This window comes from Jaculus jaculus, chromosome 5 (genome assembly GCF_020740685.1).
Source record: "Jaculus jaculus isolate mJacJac1 chromosome 5, mJacJac1.mat.Y.cur, whole genome shotgun sequence".
NCBI classification, from domain to species: domain Eukaryota; kingdom Metazoa; phylum Chordata; class Mammalia; order Rodentia; family Dipodidae; genus Jaculus; species Jaculus jaculus.
Genome location: NC_059106.1, coordinates 156623935 through 156638849, shown reverse-complemented (window position 1 = coordinate 156638849; position 14915 = coordinate 156623935). Strand labels below are relative to the sequence as shown.

General features: G+C 47.1%; 1 protein-coding gene across 1 annotated transcript; it reads left to right on the top strand.

Annotated features, from left to right (window-relative positions):
• The first annotated feature begins 1332 nt into the window (after positions 1–1332).
• On the top strand, positions 1333–4169 carry LOC101600716 (anaphase-promoting complex subunit 15-like). Its single transcript, XM_045149204.1, has 2 exons — positions 1333–1360; positions 3826–4169. Exons 1-2 carry the CDS (start codon positions 1333–1335, stop codon positions 4167–4169), a joined length of 372 nt encoding a protein of 123 aa, XP_045005139.1.
• Positions 4170–14915: the final 10746 nt, after the last annotated feature.

Genomic DNA, 14915 nt, shown 5'->3' with positions numbered 1-14915 from the left:
TAAGCCATCCCTCTAGCCCCAAGGATTTTTTCTTAATGTGTGTTGATTAAGGGGAAAGGGGAGTGTACTTTTGGCAGTGGCATGTTGGCATTTGGAGGGACACATTCTGCTATAAAGGACCCTCTTCCCTCCACGGTAGATAGCTCCCTTGCAGGCATTTCAAGTTCTTGAGCTATTTTAAGTTTGGTATGTAATGCTCACAAAAAAGCATTTCCTCCAATTATTATTATTATTATTATTATTATTATTATTATTATTATTTTTGTTTTGTTTTTGTTTTTTGGTTTTCCAAAGTAGGGTCTCACTCTAGCTCAGGCTGACCTGGAATTCACTATGGAGTCTCAGGGTGGCCTCAAACTCTTGGCGATCCTCCTACCTCTGCCTCCTGAGTGCTGGGATTAAAGTCATGTGCCACCACACCCGCTTTCCTTCAATTTTTAAAATTATTTTTAGTTATTTTTATTTATTTATTTGAGAGTGACAGACAGAGAGAGAAAGAGAGAGAGAGAGAGAGAGAGAGAGAGAGAGAGAATGGGTGCGCCAGGGCTTCCAGCCACTGCAAACGAACTCCAGACGCGTGCGCCCCCTTGTGCATCTGGCTAACGTGGGACCTGGGGAACCGAGCCTCGAACCGGGGTCCTTAGGCTTCACAGGCAAGTGCTTAACCGCTAAGCCATCTCTCCAGCCCTCCTCCAATTTTTTAAACCACACTGAAATTGTGACAGAAGGGGTTTAGGGCTAAGAGTTCTCCTAGTAGATATAACCTGTTTTCAGTTGCTTTTAAAGTGCAAAAAAAGCTTCTAGTATGGGATCAATATGAGAGGCGATCAAGCTTACCTTCAGTAAACAGAGCCTGGAAAACAAAAAGCAATTTTTTGCTTTTTTTTTTTTTTTTTTTTCCCGAGGTAGGGTCTTGCTGTAGCTATAGTCTCAGGGTGGCCTTGAATTCATGGTGATCCTTCTACATCCCAAGTGCTGGGATTAAAGGCATGCACCGGCTGAAAAACACAGTTTTGAGTGAATAACGTTTTGGGCTGCCTTCGAATGCTGGGTTTCCAGTTCCAGCTGATCACCTCATCTTTCCAGCCGCTGACATGTTACCAAAGGATGCACCAGCCTAATTTGGTTTGTTCTCTTGTATGACAAGTTTGAGAAGAGAGAGGCAGGTAGTGAGTGCATTTGGAGGCCGAGAGGTTCCAGGTCACACTTCCACTGTGAGCTTACTAAACTCTGGCATTAGGGGTTTGGGTGAAGGGTCCACACCAGTTTCCTAAGGGAAATGAGGGTTGGGAGGGGATGGCTGAGCCATTGAGAGCACAGTACATAAACGTGATGGCCTCTGAATTTGACTTTCCAGCACGTACATAAGTGGCTGGGTGTGGTCACACATTCCCCTCGCCTCGGTCCAGTGGGGAGCAGAGATGGGAAAATCGCTGGGGACTGTGAATTCTTCAGCTCAGAGAAGACACCCTGCTTCAAGGAAATACTCTGTTGAGCAATGGAGGAGAGCACCCAACAGTCTCCTCTGGCCTTTGCGTTGCCACAAGGGGTGCATGCATCTTCTCACACACACTGGCATACACCATACATCACACACACGCAGGCACGCACACCTAAAAGGAAAGGGTAGGAATTATAAAAGGATTGGAGAAGAGCCAACATGAGGAGAGGGAGTGTGGGAGAAAGGAAGAGGAAGGGGGTGGGCACACAGAGAGAGGAGGAGAAGAGAGATGGAGTGGTGAACTGTTCATCTGCGCGCCTCATGGATGCTCCAGAAGCACCCTTTTCTCAATGAAAAGTCATGCAGACAGCCTTTGAGGAATGAATCTCTTTCAAGCCCTTCCTTCCCCTTCTTGGCTGCCTGCAGGCCTCTTAGTTCTTGAATGAGGTGGTGGTGACGAGGGAGGCCGCCTGAAGGTTCTCTCAGGCCAAAGCGGGCAGCAGTAAGGCCAGGCCCACATCTGTCCCATCACCCTAGGACAAGTGAAGCCCTTTTTGGAAACTCTGAGGGAGCGCTAGGACTGGAGAAGACAGAAGACAGCTGCCTCTGGGTCACAGGGATGTGGTGTGAGGTCTCTGGAGAGCTCTGAGAAACTTCTTGGGCCAGGAGAGAAACACAAGGTCCGCCAGCCCTCAGGGTATGGACTTGGAGTCTTGGTGGTCTGCATCACAGTCTAAGGGTGACCTGGATTGGATCCCAGTAAATCAAAGGGAAACTGGAACATGTTAGTCACAGCTATGTGTCTACAAACATAGCCAGTGATCTCTAGGTCTTTGGTGTGGGGACAGAAAAGTTTGGTTGGTCTAGAAGAATGTATTATTTTAAGAGTTCTGGTGAGTGTGGTGGTGCACACCTTTAATCCCAGCACACGGGAGGCAGAGGTAAGAGGATCGCCATGAGTTTGAGGCCACCCTGAGACTACATACTGAATTCCAGGTCAGCCTGGGCCAGAGTGAGACCCTACCTCAAAGAGAAAAAAAAAAAAAATTCTTTTATAAATCGGTGGTTCTTAAAGTGCTGGGATTAAAGGCATGTGCTTACCACACCTGGCTCTTAAAGTCATTTTAAAATTATCACTATTAAAATGTCATCACTGGAGCTGGAGAGATGGCTTAGCAAGCAGTTAAGATGCTTGTCTGTGAAGCCTAAGGACCCAGGTTCAATTCCCTAGTACCAAGGTAAGCCGGATGCACAAGGTGGTGCATCCATCTGGACGTCATTTGCAGTGGCTGGAGGCCCTGGCTTGCCTGTTGTCTCTTTCTATCTGCCGCTCTCTCTCTAATAAATACATAATAAATAAGTAAATAAAAAAGTTATCACTGGTCTGGAGTGATGGCTTAGTGGTTAAGGCACTTCCCTGGGAAGCCTAAGGACCCAGGTTTGATTCTCCAGTACCCTCATAAGCCAAATGTACAAGGTGGTGTATGCATAGAGTTCGTTTGCAGTGGCTGGAGGCCCTGGCATCCTCATTCTCCCCTTCCCTCCCTCTCTCTCTCTGCCTCTTTCTTTCTCTCTCAAATAAATAAAATATTAAAAGAGTCATCATTATTAATGTATATTAAGTATACATGCTCATGCATTTCATTGTGCCATTTGCATAATACATGCATAGTGTTCCCAGCTGCCTTCTCTGATCACCTCTCCCCTCCCCCTAACCCCTTTCCTATCTATAGTAGTTCTGCTACTCTCAGGTCATCTTTAAAATACATTTTTAAATTCTATTTATTTGTAAGCAGAGAAAGAGAAAGAATGGGTGCATCAGGGCCTCTAGCCACTGCAAATGAACTCCAGATACTTGCACCACCTTGTGCATCTGATTTTATTGGGTCCTGAGGAATCAAAAAGTCCTTAGACTTTGCAGGCAAGTGTCTTAACTGTCGAGCCATCTCTCCAGCCCTTAGGTCATCTTTAAAAATATCTAGGGATTGCCAGATGTGGTGGCGCACGCACTCGGGAGGCAGAGGTAGGAGGATCGCCGTGAGTTTGAGGCCAGCCTGAGACTACACAGTGAATTCTAAGTCATCCTGGGCTAGAGCGAGACCCTACCTTTAAAACAAAAAAAAATCTAGTGACCTGGAGAGATGACTCAGTGCATTTGCCTGCAAAGCCCAAGGAACCTGGGTTATATTCCCCAGTACCCACATAAAGCCAGGTGCACAAAGTGGCACATGCATCTGAAGTTTGTTTGCAGTGGCTAGAGGCCCTAGCATGCCAATTTTCTCTCTATCTGCTTCTCTCTGTCTTTCCTTGTGTCAAATAAATAAATAAAATTTAAAAACTCGGCTTCTGGGTCACCGCCAGCTGCTGCCTCCGGGCGCGTCTAGTAGCCACGTCCACATTGTTCCTGTCACTCTTCCCCTGTGTGACTGAGACATGGTGGTTTAATCTGGACTGGCCCTGTGTGGAGGAGTCAGAGCCTCAGCAGCAGGAACAACAGCATTGGGCTTGGCTCCTGGTACCCATTGGCATGCCAGCCTCAGAGCACTATGGGGACGAGGAAGAGGAGGAGGATGAAGACAGTGAAGACAGGGACGAGAGTTCAGAGGATGATGAGGACACGCAGGACACGGACGAGCTGAGTGACTATAATGAGTCACTCAGCAATGGAGAGGTCAACGAGGTGGACGTGGAAGGCAATGAACAGGATCAGGACCAGTGGACGATCTAGGTGGATGAGGCAAGATGGCCGCAGGTTGATTCCAGGCCAATCTTAACCTACCCCGACTCCACAGCCTCAGCTACCGCCAGGACATGGTCTCCTTGGTCCCTTCTAGGCCACCGGTCTGCCCTTGAAGCCCTTGAGCCTGAGTCCACTGCACTTTCCTGGCCAGCACCTCATTCTCTGGTTGTCAGGTCTTCTACCTTTCTAACCCTCTTTAATAAAGACACAGGATCGATTCCCCTTCCCCCCCAAAACAAACCCCTCTAGATTCCACATATGAGAGAAAACATGCACTATTTGCTGTTCTGCATCTGCCTTACTTTGTTCAACATGATGCCTGCTCTCTAGTTATATTTATTTCCCTGCAAATGACACGATTGTGTTCTTTACAGTTCAGTAACACTCCGTGGTATGTTTGCTTGCCTTTTTTTTTTTTTTCACTCATTCCTTTTGGCAGGTATCGAGGCTGATGGCGCAGTTTAGAGGTGGTGAATAGTGCCGTCATAAACGTGAGCATGTACTTGAAAATTAGAACAAAATCCAGCAAAGATATTTTCACTTGGGGGGAAAAAAAATCTGCCGGGGCACGTTTGAAGGCTGGAGGCTGGTGAGACACAGTGGTGGCTGGCTCCCGAACTGGGCGTAATTCAGAGGAAAGAATGGTGAACCTGAAGTCAGAAGAAGAGGCTCTGTCTGTGGCCTGGCCTGAAGGAGGCAGCTGTCTGCTGATTGTCGGTTTCCCCTGCAAAGTAAAAGCGCCCCCAAATCCCCTCGCAGTGTTTGACATGTTTCCGCAAAAACCGACTCCTTAAAAAAAAAAAAAAAAAAAAAAACTTTGAAAATTGCCACATTAAGAGCTGTGGCTTGATGGAGACACCTGGCTGGGATCCAGAAGAGAGCCAGTCCCCAGACAGCCCATCTAGTGCTGGGAAGTGCTATTCAAGCTACTGGGGGAAAGTGGCCAACAACGGTCTGAGCTACTCAGAAGCAAACACCCTGACAGGATGTACCTGCCTGTGCCACAGTGGCACGCAGCCTCAGTGGGTAACCAGTGGCTTTCTGATTGCCTTAGAGATCCACTCAGTGTCAAGGAACTCATATCTGGAATGGGGAACCAGATCCGAATCCTATGGAGACAAAGATTATGTTCTCCACAGAGGAATTGGGGAGACGAGCAAGAGCGCTGCTTCCATGCTGAACCTGATCAGTGCCAGGGTGAAGGAGACAGAGCCTGAGGGTACTCGGTACCCACCAAAGTGGAGATCCAGAGGCTCCGAAGGGCTCATCGCGGGATTAGACTTAAAAGTTACCTATCACGGCTCAGAGAATTTTGCGGAAGAGGAGATGAAAAGATTGTAAGGGGCACAGGTTGAGACATCATGCCAGAGGCGTTCCCTTCCCCCTCAAAATAGCTGTCTGCTGCTCCTGCAATACATAACCCTCAACCCCATAGGGAATACCTGCAACCCCACTGAGGAGGGCCCCCTGTGGGAAGGGCGAGGGAGCATAGGGTACCAACACATGATGTATCCATACAAAATATGTTGTCAATAATAAAAAAAATATTTTATATATTTATAAAAAGAGTAGTGGCTTGGGTTGGGTAGATTTTCCAGTGGTTAAAGGCGCTTACCCGCAAGGCCTGCAGGCCTGAGTTTGATTCTCCAGTACCTACATACAGGCTGATGCACAATGTGGCCCATGTGTCTGGAGTTCGCATGTGAATTTTCTCTCTCTCTCTCTGTCTTTCTCTTTCCCTGCAAATAAACAAATAAAAATCGATTTTTAATATTTTTATTTATTTGCAAGCAGGGAGAAAGGGAGACAGAGACTGACTGACTGAATGAATGGTCACATCCTCTTGCTGCTTCAAACAAACTCCAGATGCATGCCCTACTTTATGCATCTGGCTGTATGTGAGCCCTGGGGAATCAAGCTCTGAATGTGGGACTTTGCAAGCAAGTGAATTTTGACGACTGAGCACTCTCTCTAGCCCCAAATATAACGTGTGTGTGTGTGTGTGTGTGTGTGTGTTTTTTTCCTTTTTCGAGGTAGTGTCTCACTCTACCTCAGGCTGACCTGGAATTCACTCTGCATTCTCAGAATGGCCTCAAACTCACAGCAATCCTTTCCTTTGCCTCCTGAGTGCTGGGATTAAGGGCGTGCGCCACCACACCCGGCTTAGTATTGTTTTTTTTTTTTTTTTTTTGAGGTTGGGTCTCACTCTAACCCAGGCTGACCTGGAATTCACTATGTAGTCTCAGGGTGGCCTGAAACTCATGGTGATCCTTCTACCTCTGCCTCCCAAGTGCTGAGATTAAAGACATGTGCCACTATGTCTGGTTCAACTTTTTTTTTTTTTTTGATCCCAGGTCAGGCTGACCTAGAGTGAAACCCTATCTTGAAAAACAAAGAAAAAAAAATTTTTTTTTAAGAATACTGGCTAGAGGTGGAGCATGCGTCTGGACTTTGTTTGCAGTGGCTAGAGCCCCTGGCATGCCCACTCTCTCTGTATGTCTGCTTCTTTCTCTCTTTAAAATAAATAAATAAATAAATTTAAAAATAAAATAAAATAAAGCACATGCAAAAAAATATAAATAAATAAAAACATATTTAAAAAAAAAAGAATACTGGCTAGAGTTTTGGAGTGCTGACCAGAAAATTAGTGTGGTGTTTCCTCCTCCCTGATGAGGATAGAATATCACAATTTCTTCCTCTTCACCTTTAAAAGCATAGCTAATGATGGCTTACACATAACCAAAATGCAAGTGTGCTCAACAGGGCTGTTTGGGAAGCTCTGTACCGTCAGGGTCTCTCCTCACCTCCAGTCCTGCAGAGGACGAGTGACTGGCAGCTTCGGAAGTACCCAGGGTCCCCGCAGAGAGGACCCCCCACCCTCGCTCCCTCCTCATCTGTGAAACAGAGAGTCATGAGCTGCCCCTTGGGGCCCCAAGAGGCACAGGAGTTCGTGCTGAAATACAAGATGGCAGGGTGGTACCCCTTTATCCTTGTTTCTGCCAGCCAACCTTGGAGTCACGGCTTAATGACGACCATACAAGTGGTCTTGGGTTTATCTTGGAGTCATTCCAGAACAACAAGACATAACCATCTTATTTGTATGAAAAAGAGAACGACGTACAGAAACTCATTTGTTGCCCACAGAATCTTTCCTGGGCGATTTTCAACTTTCTTGGTTTCTGTAAGTTCCTAAGTTTGGGATAAGGCACGTTTACTGTTCCCCATAAAAGGAGGCCTATCTTTTGACTACAAGAGAAATGAGAGAAGGCAAGGCTGGAAGGAGAGACTCAGACTTTCCCGGCAATATGAAGTTCTGGAGGAATAGCTGCTCCGGACCCAGGTTAAATAAACATCACAGAGATGCGAGGAGTTAGAGAGGACTTGGGAATTGAGTGCAGTCAGAACTGTGTTTGGGGGTCACCAAACCAACCATGGAGTTCTGTGGAGAGCCTGGGTTTAGATCTCAGGCCTCATTAAGGCCATATGGAGAAAGGGCAAGAGGAAGGGATTTCTGGTACTATTTTTATTTTTATTTTTGAGAGAGAGAGAGAGAGAGAGAGAGAGAGAGAGAGAGAGAGAGAGAGAGGGAGAATTGGCATGTCCAGGACCTCAGCCACTGCAGACCCTTGAGCCACCTAGTGGGCATGTGAGATCTTGCGCTTGCTTCACCTTTGTGTATCTGGCCTATGTGAGATCTGGAGAGTTGAACATGGGTCCTTAGGCTTCTCAGGCAAGTGCCCTAATTGCTCATCCATCTCTCCAGCCCTTTATTTTCTTTTCCTTTTTTTTCCCTTTTTCTTTTTCTTTTTCTTTTCTTAGAGAGAGAGAGATAGACAGAGAGAGAGAGAGGGTGTGTTTTATTTCTTCTTGGCCCCAATGGTTTGAACAAGCAGCAAATAGCACATTTCTCTGTGTTTTGAGCTATTCATGGAGCACCTGTCCCCATGCTGAGCCCCATCTGATGAGCCTTATGGAGCACCTGAGACACACCTGGATCACAGTGCTCTAAGGTACACCAAACAAGTGTGACATTGAGAAAAATATGGAAAACAAAAAAACAAGGGCTCGATTATAAAACCCCAGTCCCGCCATCCTGGGACCTTAGTCTCACCATGCCATGTTGGTTCACTCTGGCCAGGGGCAGGCTCTCATCTTAGCACCATGGGTATGCTGGGGAGTGGATGGCTCCGCTGATCTGCTAGAGCTGCCATTGGCTATGTCCTGGGGGTTGGAGGTCTGAGATGGAAGCATCAGCAGGCATGGTTTCTTCTGAGGCCTCTCTGCTTGGCTTGTAGATGCCTGGACTCTCAACATGTCCTCCTGTGTCTTCCCCAGGTGACCTCACAAAGCTCTTTGTGCACAGCCTGTGTCCTAATATTTTCTTCTTACTGGAACATCAATCATACTGGATTAAGGCCCACCCTCAAAGTCTCATTTTAACTTAAAAGAAAAATATGTTTACAAGGATAGAGAGAGGGAGATGGGCACACACACACACACATACAGAGAGAGAGAGAGGGAGAGAGAGACAGAAAGAGAGAGAAAGAGAGAGAGAGAGAATGGGCATGCCTGGGTCTCTAGCCACTGCAAACAAATTCCAGATACATGTGTCACTCTGTGCATCTGGCTTTACATGGTACTGGGGGATTGAACCCGAGTCATTAGGCTTTGCAGGCAAGTACCTTAACTTCTGAGCCATCTCTCCAGCCCCAAACTTTATTATATTTTTAAACCTCTAATTTCCAAATCTATTTGGAGTTATGGCTTTAACATGAGAATATTTTGTGGACCACAGTTCCACACAGGACAATACCTCCCAGCAAAGAGTCATGCTAGGGAGACTTTTTTTTTTTTTTTTTTAGGGAGACATTTTCAACTAGTAATGCCTCTACCCCAGTGACAGAAACACTGCACACTCTTCTCCAAATGTTGGTCCCTTTATTTATTTGTTAAAAATTGTATTTATTTATTCATTTATTTGAGAAAGACAGATATAGAAACAAGCAGGGAGAGAGAGAGAGAGAGAAAGAAAATGGGAGTGCCCAGGTCCCTAGCTGCTGCAAACAAACTCCTCGCTGATGTGGGTCCTGGGGAATCGAACCTGGGTCCTTTGGCTTTGCAGGCAAGCACCTTAACTGCTAAGCTATCTCTCCAGCCATGTTCCCTTTATTTCTGCAAAACATTAGCTCTCTGCATGGATTTATCTCCTACAAGGGACATGGCGGCCAGGCCCGTGAATAAATAAATTCTGAGCTGTGGGAAGGCTGAGGCCTCAGGAGCATGGGGTTCTGGTCTGAGTGGGGCACTACTGCTTACTATGTGGGTTAGATGTGTGTGTGTGTGTGTGTGTGTGTGTGTATGTGCGTACATGTGTGCATAAGTGGGTTCACATATGTGTGAATGCATGTGTACGTGTGTGCATATGGGGGCCAGAGGGTGCTGTTGGATATCTTCCTCAATCGCTTTCCAGCTTATTTACCGAGGGTCTCTTACATGAACCCAGGGTCCACCGATTCAACGAGTCTAGCAAGCCAGCTCGCCCCAAGGCTCCCGCCTCAGCTTCTTGAGTGCTGGGATTACATGCAGGCTGCCAGCCACCAGCACCTACTGGTGATGTAGGCACATTCAGGTCCTTCCATTTACATGACAAGTCCCTTATCCACCGAGCCATCTCCTCTGGCTCAAGATCTTACCATTTAAGGCAGTTGGTGATGTGGAAAGTGGGGTGAGTGGAGAGAAGAGAAGTGGGTTCACTCAGTGGCCCAGTCACTCCTAACCTTGCATTGGTGGCAGGCAGAGTGCCAAGGCGGGGGTAAGTCAATGGCATTGGCTGGGGTTACTGGGAAAGGTCTCATGTTTGTTCAGATTGGAGTGCTTCCCATGCTGTTTGTTTGGGCTGCAGCCAGCCATCACCCAGGACTGACTGACTTTTTTTGGTCAAAAGCAACTCATCTTTTTTTTTTTTTTGCCTGCAGGCTAAAAAGGAACGGAAGAAGCACATGCATGTTGAGGCGGGGGTCGTCTCAGAGAAAGGCACTTTCTGTGCCTTGCCTTCAGCCCGCGCCTTCTCTGCCCTGGCTGCTGCCCTTGAAATTCTGAAGGCCTGTTACAGAGACAGATAGTCTGTGAGAACTCCAGTGAGGAGATAGAACAAGGGCTGGACCAAGACACTCAGGGGGAAAGGAGGTTTCTACGTTCTGCAATGAAGGCCTCTCGGGAAGTTATCACGCGCCATTGCCTTCTGTCCACTGTCCATATGGGCAGATGTTGTGGCTTCTCCAGTAAATATGGGGCCACTTGCTGTGGTGTGAAGGGCTCAGGAATTCACACCCTCTGGCTCTGTGACTCCTAAGCCAACTAAATAAGATCAAAAGGAAAGAGAATGTGCCTCAGGAGTCCAGAAAACCTCACAGAATTAGACAGAGGCTTGTAAAACTGATGGCAGGAAGTCACAACCCACATAGCATGGTCCCAGGCAGACCTAGTTAGATCTCAAAGACAAGCGTGTGAGCCGGGCAGTGGTGGCGCACGCCTTTAATCCCAGCGCTCGGGAGGCAGAGGCAGGAGGATCGCCGTGAGTTCGAGGCCACCCTGAGACTACATAGTGAATTCCAGGTCAGCCTGGGCCAGAGTGAGACCCTACCTCGAAAAACCAAAACCAAAAACAAACAAACAAAAAAACCCACAAACAAACCAAAAACCAAGTAGAAGACAAGTGTGGGGACAGGGGCTGAGCAAGGTTGGCCCAGTTGGTCATCCTAGCGAGTGGGAGAGGGGTGACTGCTGCTGTGGAGGGGAAGTTCATCTACTTGAAGCTTGGACCCCAGTGTGGTATAAAGGGGGTAGTATTAAAGACAGTTATTATGTGCAGACCTGGTGCCTGATTTCCCACTTGTTCTCCCCTGACCTTTATCGCCCAGGTGAACTGCGTGTTCTCTCACTGCTCTGCATTTGATCAGCAAGGGGTCCTCTGGGCAGATGCCCCTTCTAGCCTGTCCATTTAAAAAAAAATATTTATTTGAGACAGGAGAGAGAGGAGAAAGAGAGAGAATGGGCGCGCGCCAGGGCCTCCAGCCGCTGCAAATGTACTCCAGATGTGTGCGTCCCCTTGTGCATCTGCTTATGTGGATCCTGGGGAATTGAACCTAGGCCCTTTGGCTTTGCGGGCAAGCACCTTAACTGCTCAGCCGTCTCCCCAGCCCCCAAACCTGTCCCTTTTTTAAGGTGTCAGGAACTGCATGTGGGTTGTTGTCACAAAACACAGCCCACATTTTAGAGGAAGTAAGATACAGTTGATTCTTGAGCGGAATGGGAACACGGATATAGGTGTACCACATGACCTGTTCTACTGTGGCAAGTGGTTACACGAGAAGTTTTCTTTCTTTCTTTTTTTTTTGAGGTAGGGTCTCGCTGTAGTCCAGGCTGACCTGGAATTCACTATGTAGTCTCAGGGTGGCTTTGGACTCATGGCGATCCTCCTACCTCTGCCTCCCAAGTGCTGGGATTAAAGGCGTGCGCCACCATGCCCGGTTTTACATGAGAATTTTTCTTTTTAGTTACATAACAAGGAAAGTCACAAGTCAAGACTATTTTTTTTCAAATGTATTGGTGGGAACATCAAATAGGTGGGTTACAAGAAAGAGAAGGAAAACTCTGCTATAGGCTCCAGATGCTTTCATTTTATTTAAAAAATATTTAGTTTTATTTATTTGAGAGAGGGAGAGAGAGAGAGAATGGGTACACCAGGGCCTCTAGCCACTGCAAATGAACTCCAGACGTATGTGCCACCTTGTGCATCTGGGGAATCAAACCCGAGTTCTTAAGCTTTGCAGGCAGGTCCCTTAACTGCTAAGCTAACTCTCCAGACCCCTTCAGATGCTTTTAAATGACATTCCCAGCTTTCAGATTGGAATAGTGGTTTTCTAAGAATACCTTCTAAAGGTTTTGAAGGTCGTGGGGCTGGAGAAATGGCTTAGCAGTTAAGGCACTTGTCTGCAAAACCTGATGATCCAGGCTCGGTTCCCCAGTACCCATGTAAAGCCAGATGCGCAAAGTGACGTATGCATCTGGAGTTTGCTTGCAGTGGCTAGAGGTCCTGGCACACCCATTTTTTCTGTCTCTCTCTCTTTCTGTTTGCAAATAAATAAATAAACTTTAAAAAAGAACAAAAGGCTGTTAGGTCAAACACAGAGAAGAACAACTAATGGCTTTCAAAGGGGGTGAAAATTGTCCAAGATAGTTTGCTCTGGATTTGCACCATTTCACCTCTCAATAGTCTTGAGATTCTGTCATTTAGTCTTGAATACAAGTGTGCCCCGCTCCCCCCCCCATACCCCCCAAAGCATTAGTTTGCAGAGCAAACTGGTCCAGTGACAAGAACAAGAAAACAATGACCCCTGGAAAACAGCAGGTGACTAAGCCACTGGGCTGCACATCAGATACATACCAGCCTCCGACTGTGCGGAGATGCTCTCCAACCTGATCACCATCTCCTTATGCGAACAAGCCTTGCCTCAGAGTCCTGATGAGACGGCTCTTTAGGGCAGAGAATGCCTGCCAGTTTTCAATTAGCTGATCATAACATAAAGCTGCCTCTTGACTGGGCAGCTTCTATCATGTAGCATGCAGAGTGAGACTTCTGGTGCTAATAGGCCTTTAAAAATATTTATTTATTTGCTGAGTGTGGTGGTACACGCCTTTAATTCCAGCACTCAGGAGGCAGAGGTAGGAGGACTGCCATGAGTTCGAGGCCACACTGAAACTCCATAGTGAATTCCAGGTCAGCCTGGGCTATAGTGAGACCCTACCTCGAAAAAACAAACAAACAAAAAAATTGGGCTGGAGAGATGGCTTAGCGGTTAAGGCACATGCCTACAAAGCCTAAGGACCCAGGTTTGATTCTCCAGGTCCCACATAAATCAGATGTACATGGTGGAGCATGCGTCTGGAATTTGTTTGTAGTGGCTAGAGGCCCTGCCTGATACACCCATTCTCACTCTTTCTCTCCCTTTCTCTCTCTGTCTCTAATGAATAATTAAAAATAAATCTAAAAAACGTATTTTTTAAAAAAATTATTTATTTGACACAGAGAGAGAGAGAGATAGAGAGAGAGAGAGAGGGAGAGAATGGGTGTGTCAGGACCACTAGGCATTGCAAATAAACTCTAGATGCATGCATCACCACATGCATCTGGATTACATGGGCACTGGGGAATCCATCCTTGGTCTTTTGGTTTCATAGGCAAGCACCTTAACTGCTAAGCCATCTCTCCAGCCAGGTAATAAACCTTTAAGTGGTGTGGTCCTCTAGGAAACCATTAGGTGTTTGGAAGCATCAGCCTTGGAGTACATCAATCCTCAGGGAATGAGTTAGTTCCTATGAGGATATGTTATAAGAAGAGTGAGCCGGACTCCATGAATCCTCCTGGCTGCCTATCTCACCATGGGAGGTCTTCTGCATGTAGTCCCATTGTGAAGGTGCGTCCCTCCCCAAGTCTCCTACACCAGAGCTGAGCAGAAGCTGGTGACCATGCTCTTAGAACTGCAGACCTGTGACTTACAAAATAAACCCTGTTAAAAAGGCGGAGGATGTGGGAGATGGCTCAGAGGATACGGCACTGAGTTCAGGTCCCCAAAATCCCCGTTAAAAAGCTGGACACTGTGATGTTTTCCTGTGAACCGGATACCAGCACAAAGGAGAAGGAGATCAACACAGAGAAAAATCAACTCCTACCAAATCAGAGAGCCAGAGCCTCAGAGGCCCCCAACACCTCATCACTGAAGCAGACCAAAAATGAACCCAACATGGCTCAGGGAAATTTTGTGGAAGAGGGGGCGGAGAGAATGTCAGAGTCACATGTTGGGTCATGATTTGCAGAGACATTTATCATACCAATAACTGGGGGCTAACGCCACAATGCACGACCCATTTTCATTAACAAGGAGGGTCTAATGGGAAGGGGTAGATCACAGATGAGCCTAAATAATGGTACCAAACTGCCTGTATTTACTGAAAAGAAAACTAATAAATTAAATTAAAAAAAAAAAAGCCGGACACTGTACCGGAATCTGTAATCCCAGCAGGCCGATGGCAAGATGGAAGGGTAGAGACAAGAGAATCTTCTAGAAGCCTGTGAGCCAGCTAGCCTGGGCATGAAGCAGTGAATAATGAGAAACCCTGCCTCAAACAAGGTGGAAGGTGAGGCCCGATCTCTGGGCTTGTTCTCTGACCTCCAACAGGTGTGTTGTGGTTCACAAGCTTCATGCATGCATGGGGGCCACAGCTCAGTTCCCAGCTCCCATGCAAAACACTGGATGGCAGGATGGCAACGCTTGCCTGTAATCCAAGTCCTGGCAAGGCAGAGACAAACGTTCCATAGAGCTTACCGGCTTGCTAGTCCAGCCGAATTGGTGAACCCCAGACCAATGAGAGGCCTTGTCTCCAAAAGAGATGGACAGTATCCCTGGGGTCCACACCCGAGGTTGTTGTCCTGGGGCCTCCACACACATGCCCACACCAACACAAACATGCAAACATATATATGCCAAAACCACCCACCCAAGATCTTCAGGTATAAGACGTTTTTCACCGAAGGTTCTGGGAGGTAGAGGGGGAGCTCACACCAATGGCTTAATCCTGAAGAGCAGACATGAGCTGTCCTTGTCTTTGGCAGTCCGCGGGCTCATCTGCTGCCACGAGTTCTACCCCGCCCTCCTTTCCCCCAGGTTGCAACCT